This window comes from Clinocottus analis, unplaced genomic scaffold (genome assembly GCF_023055335.1).
Source record: "Clinocottus analis isolate CAN_PGR_092001 unplaced genomic scaffold, fCliAna1.0.p SCAF_9, whole genome shotgun sequence".
In the NCBI taxonomy this organism is placed as follows: Eukaryota; Metazoa; Chordata; class Actinopteri; order Perciformes; family Cottidae; genus Clinocottus; species Clinocottus analis.
Window position 1 is genome coordinate 14352197 of NW_027176251.1, and position 12500 is coordinate 14364696.

The 12500-nt window shown below is 48.5% G+C and overlaps 1 protein-coding gene across 1 annotated transcript in view; it reads left to right on the forward strand.

Moving 5' to 3' along the window:
* The window catches only part of prdm1a (PR domain containing 1a, with ZNF domain), a 12535-nt gene extending 200 nt beyond the window's left edge, over positions 1-12335 (forward strand). The window contains exons 2-7 of the mRNA XM_068570420.1: positions 2758-3114; positions 5283-5402; positions 6605-6857; positions 10032-11107; positions 11510-11638; positions 11754-12335. Of these exons, the coding sequence (XP_068426521.1) occupies positions 2758-3114; positions 5283-5402; positions 6605-6857; positions 10032-11107; positions 11510-11638; positions 11754-12335 (2517 nt within the window). The remainder of the gene's footprint in view (positions 1-2757; positions 3115-5282; positions 5403-6604; positions 6858-10031; positions 11108-11509; positions 11639-11753) is intronic.
* Positions 12336-12500: the final 165 nt, after the last annotated feature.

Below are 12500 nucleotides of genomic sequence, written 5' to 3' on the forward strand. Positions count from 1 at the left end.
TTGTAATTCACGTTTCTGAAAAATATGAATTGTGGCTTCTTGAATCAAACGTGTATCTTATTAAATCCGACGTTCGTCGTTTTGGTCCTTGTTTCTTTAGTTGTTTTATTGCTCACTTGATTTTCATTTCAATGCTGCTGGTGTCTTTCTTTCCGATTTGTTTCTATTGCACTTTATTATGATTTCGTTCAGATTGTTTATCTGCTGCTTGGAGGTGTTTTTTTTCTGAGAGGTTGAACGCTGTTCGGTCTGCAGCTCAGTTTGTGATTTTAGTTTTTGTTGCACACCATGAGGAGTGCAAATTTGGATTTTAATGAAGACATTTGGACTCAGATGGACATTGTTTTTAGTTCTTTTTTTTGCGGGGTGTCCTCTATCTGACATCTATTGGATAAAAATCAGTGTGATTTCTCATTTCAGTTTTTTTCGCTGATAGTTGCTCAAACGGAGTTTCATCTTGACTCGACTCGTTAAAATTGCTCCTTCTTGAAATTTCTCTGACTGATGTGCACGCTCCGCTTTGTGTGTCTTTCAGTTGGTCGAAAATATGCGAGAGGTGAATTGTTTCTCTGTTTTTGGTTTCACTATTAGTTTTCGAAGTTGCAGCTGTTATGCAAAGAGTTCAGCTGAGAGCTGAAATATTGAGAGGTATTTCCATTTTCTCATTAGGTTGTTCACTGCGCTTCATTTAAATGGAAAATAGGGCAGAAACTGTTGCATTGTGGGGGGGAGGGATGCTCCCGTTAACTTGGGAGAAACTTTATTGCTGGAAGTGTCATGTTTTCACAATTCAAATCAATGGGAACTCATTTGAATAATTTTGAGGAGTTTTACTTTTGAAGTCACAGATGTTTGAAGCAAAGAAACAGCTTTTTTATTTCTTAGATTTTAAGAACATTTGACTGCAAGAAAGTAAGTGTCATGCTTGCGAGACCTAAATTTTTGTTCTTCTTTTTTTTTTAAATCACTAAATATGAAACAATGATGACTTTTTAAATGAAGTGTGTGGTTCCTAAAAATACTGAAATCTGTGTTATTCTTTTAAATCACTCGTCATCAGTAACCAGAGGCGACGTGCGTTCATCTCTTTGTGTCATTTCTTGCTGCTGTTGTGTGTGTGTGTGTGTGTGTGTGTGTGTGTGTGTGTGTGTCTGGAGCTAGTTGGATGTGAAATAATTTTCTTTCTTGCGGCTGCAGAAGAATTCACAGTGTGGTCTCTGTTGATCTGCTGCTTTTCCGCTCGCCTGCGTGGGATGAGCAGCATGTTTTTCCCTGAGTGGATGTCTCTCTCTGTGTGTGTGTGTGTGTGTGTGTGTGTGTGTGTGTGTCTTGGGTGGGATCGTGTTTGAAGTTTTGTTTGCGCTGCTGTGGCCCCCCAAATGGAAAAGTTTTGGCGCTCCCTTCCTCATCACCCCCCCTCTCCTGTCCATTACCAACATACACACACACACACACACACACACACACACACACACACACACACACACACGCTGGGAGTCGGGATGATTTGCCGGTTCCGCTGCAGTGCCACTCTGCTTCCAATTTTAGCTTCATTCAGACACAGACAGCATTTCCTTCCTCTGTCTTCAACCCCAGGAAGAGAGGGGTGGAGGAAGAGGAGGAGGAGGAGGAGAGTGTGTGGGAAGCGGAGGATTAGATTCATAATCTTCTCTCACACATAGAAATTGATAACTGATACAAAATAATGTAAAAGCACACACCGCAAAGGGATTTTGAGAAGTTTCTTTCCTCAACAGAGTTGTGTGAACTATCATCTCACAGCTGTACGAGCTGGTTTTATGAAAGCATCAGGACTTGTTTCACTCTTTTAATTTGAAAGCCGTTCGTTGAGAACTCTCTGAATTCTTAATACACACAGAACACCAGACACGAGTCGAGTTCAGACCAAAGTCTCCCATCTCGGCCTGACTCATTTTCTATTTGACTTTGTGGTTTTTAAAAGCCGGAAACAAGAAAAGACCAATGAGAAATCACTTGAATTCATAAAACGTAAACATGTAGACTGTCTGTTATTGAATGTTCGCTGGGTTTTGATACTTCCAGGGCGCCAAACGGTATTAATATCAATATTTTGGTGAAGTGATAATCACTTGTTGAGAACAAATGCAGGTTGTTTTTTTTTCCAAATCAGTATTTCTGGAAATAAACGAGGCAAACTGCTTCGTGTGTGTGTGTGTGTGTGTGTGTGTGTGCGTGTGTGTGTGTGTGTGTGTGTGTGTGACAGCAGCATTAGTCAGACCCCCCCTCCTTACCGAGTCACGCCACATAATAATCAGACCTCTTCCTCTCTTCTTTCTCTCCATCAGTTTTTATCACCTTTTTGTTGTGTTTCTCTTCTTTCTTCACTCTTTTTCTTTTCTATCTTTCTCCTCCCACATGTACTTTTTTTTTTTTTTTTACCTCAGTTATCTTTTTTTCCCACTTAGTTGTCTGTCTTTGCGTTTATCTTTTTCTTTCTTTCTCCCTCATTCCCTTTCTCTTACCTTTCTTTTTTCTTTCCTGGCCTCTCGTAGTTTCTTCTTCCTTCTTTCTCTCATTATCTTCTCCAGTTGTTACTTTCCTCCTTCTCTCAGCTCTCCCTCCTTTCCTTTCCTCCATTCTTGTATTTCTCTTTCTTTCATTCTCAACTGCATCGGTCTCTTTGCCCGTGCAATTGACGGAAATGCTTAAACAAAGCAGATGAAAAATAATAAATGTCTCTTTCTTTTCCCTCCCGTCTTCCTTTCCTCCAACCAGGCGACCTCTCATAGCTCGGCCATGTTGACCAGTGAGGGGGCGCACGCCATGGAGCAGGATGACGCGCACCACGGAGCCAAGATGGCCTCCACCGCCACCACCAGCTCCGGCTCAGACGCAGCTGTGACGACGACGACGACGACGACGACGAAGACGACGATGGTGGACACGAACGTGGACATGGAGGAGGCGGACATGACCTGCTGGACGGAGGCGGAGTTCGAGGAGAAGTGCACGTACATGGTCAAAGACACGGCGTGGGAGGCCACGCCAGACGACGAGAGCACGACGACGACCAGGGCCGAGGCGTCACTGCCCCGAAACCTGGCCTTCAAACACCCGGCTGACGGAAAGGAGGTCAGAATCAGAAACACACACACACACACACACACACACAGACACACAACCAGACAAACTTTCTCCGCAAGTCACACACTCGGGCAGAGAAAGCCATCTGTGCAGAGCTTGTGAGTCAGATCCCGGTCATGTAATGGAGAGGGGGTCGTGTCTCGCCATAAAACTCCACGTACACATTACAGAGGCAAATCTGTGTGTGAGTGGGCGTGTGAAACGCCTGGAGCAAGAGTTTACACACACACAAACACACACGCGCACACACTTTAAATATAGCTTTGTGTAGACTGCAACTTCATCGGCTCGTATCTATACATGCACTGATGACGGCTTTATCCAAAGTGTGTGTGTGTGCGCGCGCGTGTGTGTGTGTGTGTGTGTGTGCGTGCGTGTGTGTGTGTGTGGGTCGTCTCATTGACGTCCTGTCATGACATTGAAGTAGCTGCAGTACCTGTGCCTGCTGACAGGGAGCGCAGTTCAACGTTTCAACAAACACAGCTTCTGTTTGCTGAGAATATATATATTTTTTTAAAGTGTTTATTCAGGTTTTAATGGGAATTTTGACCCCTCATGTTCTTCTTCTAAAATGAATTGAATGTAGGTCATCTTGAAACTACCTTTTGGAAGCCAGACACGTCAGCTGGTAGCAGTGATAATCAATAACTGCAGGTGAAGAGAAATCGGATTCACGCGACGCTTTTCCTCCGTGAATCTTTCTCAACTCACCAAATAGCAAACCTTGTGACTTTAGCGCACAAACTCTGCCGGATAAAGTTTTAGTTATTGATCGAGCTGGAGGTGAAAAAGTCAAAATGTCAAAGCGTCAAAGGTTAAAACTGAGGTGAGATAAGACTGAGGTGTTGCACAGAGCCTGAATGACTCTCCGGTGATGGGAAAAAAAAGTGAAAAACAGGATGTTTAGCGTCTGAAACCTTTCCATCAGAGCTATTTATTATATAATATTTATTATAGGAGACGTTTCCAGGTTCACAGTTGTATTTGGGGTTTCACCTTAAACATATAAAGATACTTTAATCCTTCAAGAAATCTTGAATTCTCACACAGTGTCTTTCTGAATATACCGTGAAAAAAAAACCTTGTCATTTGTTTTCCATCACACAGCAATGGATCTTTTCTGTGTTTTTCACGGCGAAACAATTTTTTTTTTAAAAAGAGTGCATGACTGCAGGTCAAAGAGTCGTGACTTTGGCCACGCCTGACACTTTGTGAGTTTGATCACATAGATTTTCTCGTCAGGGGGCTTATCAATGGGAAACTGAGGCAAGAACCGCAGAGAGAAGCTGATCAGCCAATATTTATCTGGAGGATACCGCTCTGATAAAAGAAGATTGTGTATTTGGGTCAAAGAGAGAGCGAGAGAGAGAGAGAGAGCGAGCGAGAGAGAACGAGCATATCAAAGTCTGTTAATAAGTCAGAAATAGAAACCAGGGAAAGAGGGGATTTCCCATTCCACGACTGGGTTTGGGAAAGACGTCTGTTTGCGTGGGTAATGCATGAAGAAAGTGTGTGTCTGTGTGTGTTTGAACCCGATGTCTAGTCGCCACATAATCCCTCTTTTCTCTTCTTCCTCCTCCCACTTTTTGTGTTCTTTGATTGAATCAGACAAGAAACAAAAGTTTTTGTCTGGATGTTTCTGAAGTGGCAGAAGTTTTGTTTTGATGTGGCGACGAGTGGAGGTGCGTCGAGAGAAAGAGAGAATTGAAACGAGAGATTTTCCATTTTTTGTCTGTGACCACACACACACACACACACACACACACACACACACACACACACACAAATGAAGTGTAAGGTTCATTAATCATCTCCTTGTGTTGATGACTGTTTGGTCGTGTGTGAGTCTGTGCTTGTGCATACAATGGATATGCACGACAGCGTAAAAACACACACACACACACACACTCCGTAACTACAGCAATTCTCGTGGTCCAAAATGTGTGTTATTACTAGAACGCATAAAAAAATCCTTGCACCTCAACAAGTTACAATCTGCCCTTTTTAAAGATATTAAAAGGGAGTTGATGTGTGGAATTTTTTTGCATGTCGGCTTCAAAAACATACACACACACACACACACACACACACACACACACTTCAAAGACCTCTTCGATCTTTTTGCGTAACCCGTGTGTGTGTGTTTTCGCGGGCAGGTGGTCGGAGTGTGCAGCAGAGAGTACATCCCCAAAGGAACTCGCTTCGGTCCCCTGGTGGGCGAGATCTACACGGCCGACAGCGTCCCCAAAGACGCTAATCGCAAATACTTCTGGAGGGTGAGTTCATGCACGCACGCACACACACACACACACACACACACACACACACACACACACACACACTTCCTCAGAAGCCGGAGGGACCCCTTCCTGTGACGTCACACGCGTCTAAAGTCAGTCAGTGGAACAGGAAACTGGGCTCGTTGTTTTTCTGCGTGTGCTCATGAGACAGAGAGACGCGGATGTGATGTCACCGTCACACAAATAACATGTCACACCGTGGTTCCTGTAAGACCAGACACACACACACACACATTGTTCGACAGAATACACTCTATCACTACCAGTAACTGACACACGCTCACAAACCTCCTACTTTGTGTGTGTGTGGGTGTGTGTGTGTGTGTGTGTGTGTGTGTGTGTGTGTAAAAAGAAAGAGTCACTATGCTCCAAACCACAACTAGACACGACATCTGAAAGGTGTTCATATCATTCTCAGACACACACACTCACACACACACCCACACACACACTCTCTCGCACAAACTGAGTCGAGAGAGAGAGAGGGGGAGTAATAGAGAGAGAGAGAGAGAGAGAGAGAGAGAGAGAGAGAGAGGGGGAGGAGAGGTCCAAGATGAGTTGGCCCATCCGTTCCCTTTTCAATATAAAAGAGGATCTCCTCCGCTACAGTCCGTCTGTCTTCTTCTGAGGAAGACGAAGATAAAGAGAGGAACATGGTGAGGAAGGAAAGGACGGAGGCACGGCGACAGGGATAAATAATAAATAAGACGTTACCTCCCACTTTTTATTTTACTTACCTTTTAGTTATTTGTTGTAGTTATTAAGTCTGTTTTTCTGACATTCTCTTGAATATAAAACATGTATGTTTGCTACTTATACACATATTTGTATTTTTCAGCTGGTTAGTGTTTAGTCACTGCGTTACTCAAAGTGACTTTCTTTGTTCTCTGGTTGCTGTTAGTTGGAGATGAGTTAGTTGAAAGTCACTTTTGTCGGTGAAGCGTCGCGAGAAGGAAGTTGATGAAGGGAGCAGAACAGAGGATTTCCAAAAAAAATATTAAAAAACATTATAAAACTGCTTCCACGTCACAATAATCAGAAACTGTGGAAGAACTTTTATAAGGATCAACCGAATTGAGAGTAAAAAAAATCCAAAAAAAGAACCACAATAAATCATGACGTTCAATCCAAAAACTAAATCACCAAAAAGGAAACGTTTGTGTTTCTCCTTCCTCCAGATCTACGAGGAGCGGGACTTCCACCACTTCGTCGACGGTCTGGATGAGACTCGCTCCAACTGGATGCGCTACGTGAACCCGGCCCACTCGGCGGCCGAGCAGAACATCGCGGCGTGCCAGAACGGCATGGAGATCTACTTCTACACGGTGAAGCCCGTTCCCGCCGGCGCCGAGCTGCTCGTCTGGTACTGCCACGACTTCGCCCGACGTCTCCACTACCCGCCGTCCGGAGAGCTGATGATGCAGAAACTCAGTAAGTCCACAAGTTGTTGTTTTATTTTTTACTTTGTTAAAAAAAATATATACTTTTTTTTTTTTTATTTAAATTTAAATGACGGATTCTGAGCTGCTGTTCCAAAATAAATGCAATAAAGTGCGTGTGCGTGTGCGTGTGTCCTGTCGCCGCTCTTAAAGCCTCACGGTGTTTGAGTGTAGTGTCTCCTTCCTCTCTGAACGTTAGCCTGTCATTATCTCACACATGCGCACGCACGCACACACACACACACACACACACACACACACATACGAGTACAAGACGAACAACCTTTCATCTCTGTCAGTGCCATCGTAGTATGTGTGTGTGCGTGTGTGTGTGTGTGTGTGTGTGTGTGTGTGTGTGTCAGTGTAATTACACAGACAGGGGGGATATGGCCCCTAATGCCACAGTCTTACACACTTAAACACCCGCTTTTAACATGAAAGCTCACACTTGCAACACAACCTCAATAAAAGGAGCAGAGACTGTGTGTGTGTGTGTGTGTGTGCGTGCGTGCGTGTGCGTATCTTCCGCGAACTTATTTTTATGAGTAAGCGTCACATTTCTCCGTCGTCATATCGAACTATTCTTGTTTCTCTTTCGATCGTCGAATTCAAGCCTCCGCCTCCCAACTTTCTGTTATCGATCCAAAACCTTTAAATTCGCGCTTTCGTGACGCAGCGGACGAACCGCGCTCTAGTCGAGCGCATCAAAGGGAGGGTGCGCTCGAGAGGGGAACGGAGAGAGCGAGTGGGAGCTCAGGGGTTTCCAGGTGTGACTGTGGGCTAATGGCAGCGTTACAGTGGGAGAGGAACCAGCAGACCCAGCCGGGGCGACTCCACCGTCCGGTGGGGAAACGCGCATGGCCTAGAAGCGGTGGGGAGGTGTGTGGGGGGGGGGGGGCAAGAGGTATCCTCGCCCCCCCCCCCCCCCAACCCCAAAGCCGCCTGAGTGTGTGTATACAGTATATGTGTTGTCTTTAATTAGCCGCCTCTGTCATTTCGCCCTACAGGCCTCTGTTGACCTGCCCGTGACTTGAGGTCTGATGTTTACCTGAAACGCTCACCTGCACTTTAAACTTTCAAGTTTTTTTTTTTTCAATTTTTGTTCCGCTGAGCGTAAAACGAGCACGCTCAGAAATCATCTTATCGGCAGTTTTCAGCGTGTCGTCATGCGTCTCACTATTTCGTTCTGTCTTTTTTTAATTATCAATGAACTCGGCAACCTCATGTAGTTTATTCTCTAAAGGAGTTCGACGACATGTCTACTCCGTGTTTCTCTCTCTTGGTTTGCCTCTTTCCAGTGCAGTCATAGCAAAACCAGACAACTGTCTCTCTCCTTGTGTGTGTGTGTGTGTGTGTGTGTGTGTGTGTGTGTGAGAGAGAGAGTGTGAGTGAGAAAGAGAGAGAGCAAAATGACTGAAGATGTCTCACTCCCTCACTTTCTCCTTTCTCCTCTTCTCTCACTTTTTTTTTGTTCGCATTTTTTTCAGTCTGTGTTCAAAGACGCGCTGCTCTGTTCCGACACAAACTCTCTCTTCTTACACACACACACACACACACACACTCATGACATATCGGATTCACACCCACTCTTTTCATCTCAAACACAAGCGCAGATTGTGTGTGTGCGCGTGAGTGTGGGTGTGTTTGTGTCGGCCATTTGCCTTGATATATCTGCTACTTGAAACGACCAGAGAGAAGGTGGAGGAGGGCGTGCTGGAGGTAGAGTCGCCTCCCACCCCCTCTGTTGACTACTTGAACTTCCTGGCAGAAGGGCCGTGTTGACAGATTGATATCTCCAAGATGGCTGCCGTGTTTGTTTTCTAGAAAAAGGGAAGGAGGAGGAGGAGGAGAGCGACGAGGAAGGCTAACTGATAACCTCAATGTTTACACTCTGCCGCTATACTACTGATGCAAAGGTCACCGACTGAGTGAGGGGGCGAATCAGTGGGGGAGTCAAACAAATTTCATCAGTGCTGGCAGTCAGGATTAACTTTGACAAGCACCATCTCTCACAGAGACTCACGCACACACATACGTACACTGAAAATCACACACACTCCCCTCTGGGTGACCTCGTGGTAAAAAAAAAGTTGACTGGGCAGTAAATGAGCTTACAGATAATAGACAGCGGCGTTTTAAGGGGCCATTTAACAGTCGAGATGTGCTGCTAGCTGACTAGCCAGGGCTTTTAGAGAGAGGGAGAGATTGAGCGTGTGTGTGTGTGTATGTGTGTGTGTGTGTGTGTGTGTGTGTGTGTGTGTGCTCTCTCCTCCTAATCCACTCTTTCATCATGTGGAGAAGACAGTAGGTGTGAGTGACTGAGGAGGAAGCTCTCTAATCTAACCTCTGACCCGGAAACAATAGTGCATGAAGAGGGAATCGGGAGAGTAGGAGCTTGATCATAAGTGTGCGTGCGTGTGTGCGTGTGTGTGCGTGTGTGTGTGTTCACCAGAAGTGGAAGAGTCAACAAATCAGACAGAGGACTTTGTCTGCAGGCGCCTCTGTGTAACTTGTCACATGGTGTGTGTGTGTGTGTGTGTGTGTGTGTGTGTGTGTGTGTGTGTGTGTGTGTGTGTGTGTGTGTGTGTGTGTGTGTGTGTGTGTGTGTGAAAGCCAAGCAAGAATATCTTCAGCAGGAAACCTTCCATCAGCTCTGTCTGTCTGCCACATCTTTGATTTTATCTTGATTTTATAGACACACTCACAGATATGAACACACACACAGACACAGACACAGACACAGACACACACACACACACACACACACACACACACACACACACACACCGCCTCAAGGCAACTGTCACGCCTTACTTCCTGTCTTTTGCCCCCTTATTCCTTCCTAGCCCTCGTCCCTCGTGCTCGTTCGTCAAACCTGTCACCTTAATTGGCCCACTGAGTTACTTATAGTGCTCCTTAACCCTGTGACACATATCTTTGCTGAAGAAACGTTTTTGTGACATGCAGAGAGGGGTTTTCTCTGCAGACCGACTGACTTTTGAAGGAATCTGAGTGTTTGCCTGGTTAACTCCAAGTCATGGTTACTACTTTAAATGGTAAAGAGTTGGAGGCCTATATTGATTGGCCCTCCAAAGGGAACCGGCAGGACCTTATCTTGATCTGGCGAACTCCCTCTGACCTCCCTTCTCTCTTTCTGTCCCCGCAGAGCAGTCTCTCCTGGAGGTCAAGCAGCAGCAGGTGAGCAGCGAGGAGCGTTTGGTGGAGGCCTGCAGCCCGTCCCCTGTCGCGGTGACGCCCACGCCGCCCAAGAGGGAACACAGCGTCCTCTCCATCCTCCGCGGCACCTCCTCCTCGGTCTCTTCGTCGTCCGTGAAGAGAGAGCCCAGCCGGCCGCTCCCCACCCGCCCGCGATGCGGCGACAGCCCCGACCGGCCCCTGTACCCCCGCGCCCTCTACCCACCAGCTCTCAGGCCCCACCCTCACGTCCCCGAAGACTTCCTCGGCCACAAGCCTGTCCAGCTCGGTTACCCCGCGACCCGTTCCCCTGGCGGCCACTCCTCGGCCACACCCAGCCCGTCGGCGAGGAGCAGCCCAGACAGCAGCCCCCAGGGGAGCCCCTCGGGTCCGGCTTCTTTCTACCCCCCCGGACTGGGCTCTTACCCCGGTTACTCCCCGCCATTTACCCCCCTCTCCTCGTCCTTCTACCCTCCAGGCGCCCCTTACTCGCGCTACCTCCTTCCCCATCCCTACCCTCTCCCCGGCGGTGGCGTCCCCACCGTAGGAGGAATCTTTCCCAGGATGTACAGCAGCCTCCTGCCCCCTCACGTGCCCCTCCTGCCCTCCGACACAGCCGGGAGGCGCTTCCTGATGCCTGACCACGTCCACCCCGCCTCCATCTCTGCCCACAGAGATTTCCTCCTCCCCCGGTCCACCAGTGCCTTCCAGGCGGCCACCTCTCTGAAGGACAAAGCGGGGCCTCACCACCCGTACTCGGGGCACCCGCACCCGCACAGACCCGCCCACATCCCCTGCAGCGGCTCCCCTCCGGCGGGCACGGCGTCCCCCAACGAGCGGATGCCCACCAAGCCTACCTCAGCCCTGCTGGGCAACGCCAGCGAGCATTGCTCCGACGACGAGGCCGTCAACCTGAGCAAGGTGAAGCGCGGCCCGGGCTCGGCGGGCTACAAGGCGCTGCCGTACCCGCTGAAGAAGCAGAACGGCAAAATCAAGTACGAGTGCAACGTGTGCAGCAAGACCTTCGGCCAGCTGTCGAACCTGAAGGTGAGGATGCTTAGCGCCGCCGTGTCGCTCCGTGTTTTGTCTTCCAACACCAGGATGTGAGTCACTTCCTAATTATGATTGATTGACTCATAAATCTGTTTTTTTTTCTGATTCATGGCCTTGTTATGGTGCATAATAACAAGGCCGTAAATCAGAGAGGCAGACACGCGGTTCAAAGCTAAATACTGTGTGTATTGTGAGGATGGCAATTATTATTATTATTATTAGGCCGCAGAGCAGGTTTTACAGCAAGGAGTGCCACAAACAAACACATGGCACGGACAAAGCAAACTTATTAGCCCCATCAACATAATATTCCTCCGCCACTTTTCATTTGCTGTTTTCCAAGATGTTTACATTGTCTGAACATGCCTGACCAGACCTTCTCCTCCTGTCGTGCAGGTTCACCTGCGAGTCCACAGCGGAGAGAGGCCCTTCAAATGTCAGACCTGTAACAAAGGCTTCACGCAGCTGGCTCACCTGCAGAAACACTTCCTGGTCCACACCGGGGAGAAGCCACACGAATGCCAGGTGAGAAGCAGTGCCGGAGGGGCGGATTCCCCTGAAACTGACAAGTCGACGAGCGACATTTAAGTCGGCGGGTTGCTACGAGCTGTTGACAATATCCTTTTTTTGTGACTTTCAGGTTTGTCACAAGCGCTTCAGCAGCACGAGCAACCTGAAGACTCACCTGCGCCTCCACTCGGGGGAGAAGCCCTACCACTGCAAACTCTGCCCGGCCAAGTTCACCCAGTTTGTTCACCTCAAGCTGCACAAGCGCCTGCACTCCCGCGAGCGCCCGCACAAATGCCCCCACTGCCACCGCCACTACATCCACCTGTGCAGCCTGCGGCTCCACCTGAAGGGCTACTGCCCGGCGGTCACCAGCCCGGACGCCTCGGAGGAGCTGCAGCGCGCCAACGAGGAGATCGAGCGCTTCGACGTCAGCGAGCACGCCGAGCAGCTGGAGCAGCTGCAGGGCGGGGCGGAGGTGGAGGCCGTGTTGGAGAAGCAGGTCTTGGGTCTGCTGTGGAGGGAGCCGGACCTCAAGTCCTCCCACTTCCACCCCCACCACAAGGGCGGCGCCAGCGACCTTCTGTCCGCGGGCTACGCCGCGTCGTACGAGTCCCCGAATGAGACGTCGGTCATCAAGATGCGGCACGGCGGCTCCGTCCTGTCGCTTCCCGCCAACGTCACCGTGAAGCAGGAGTCGGAGGAGCTCGCATGAGCGACCTTTTTCAACCCCCGAGGGACAAAGAGTCGAGACTTGCGCGACTCGCCGGTGGACTGGGTCGGCGGGAGCATCAGCTGTAAATAAATAATTCTCCACCTGGGTGTCATCGGGAGTGACGTCATTGATCACACCAGGTTTTTCAACCTATCAGGGACTCGC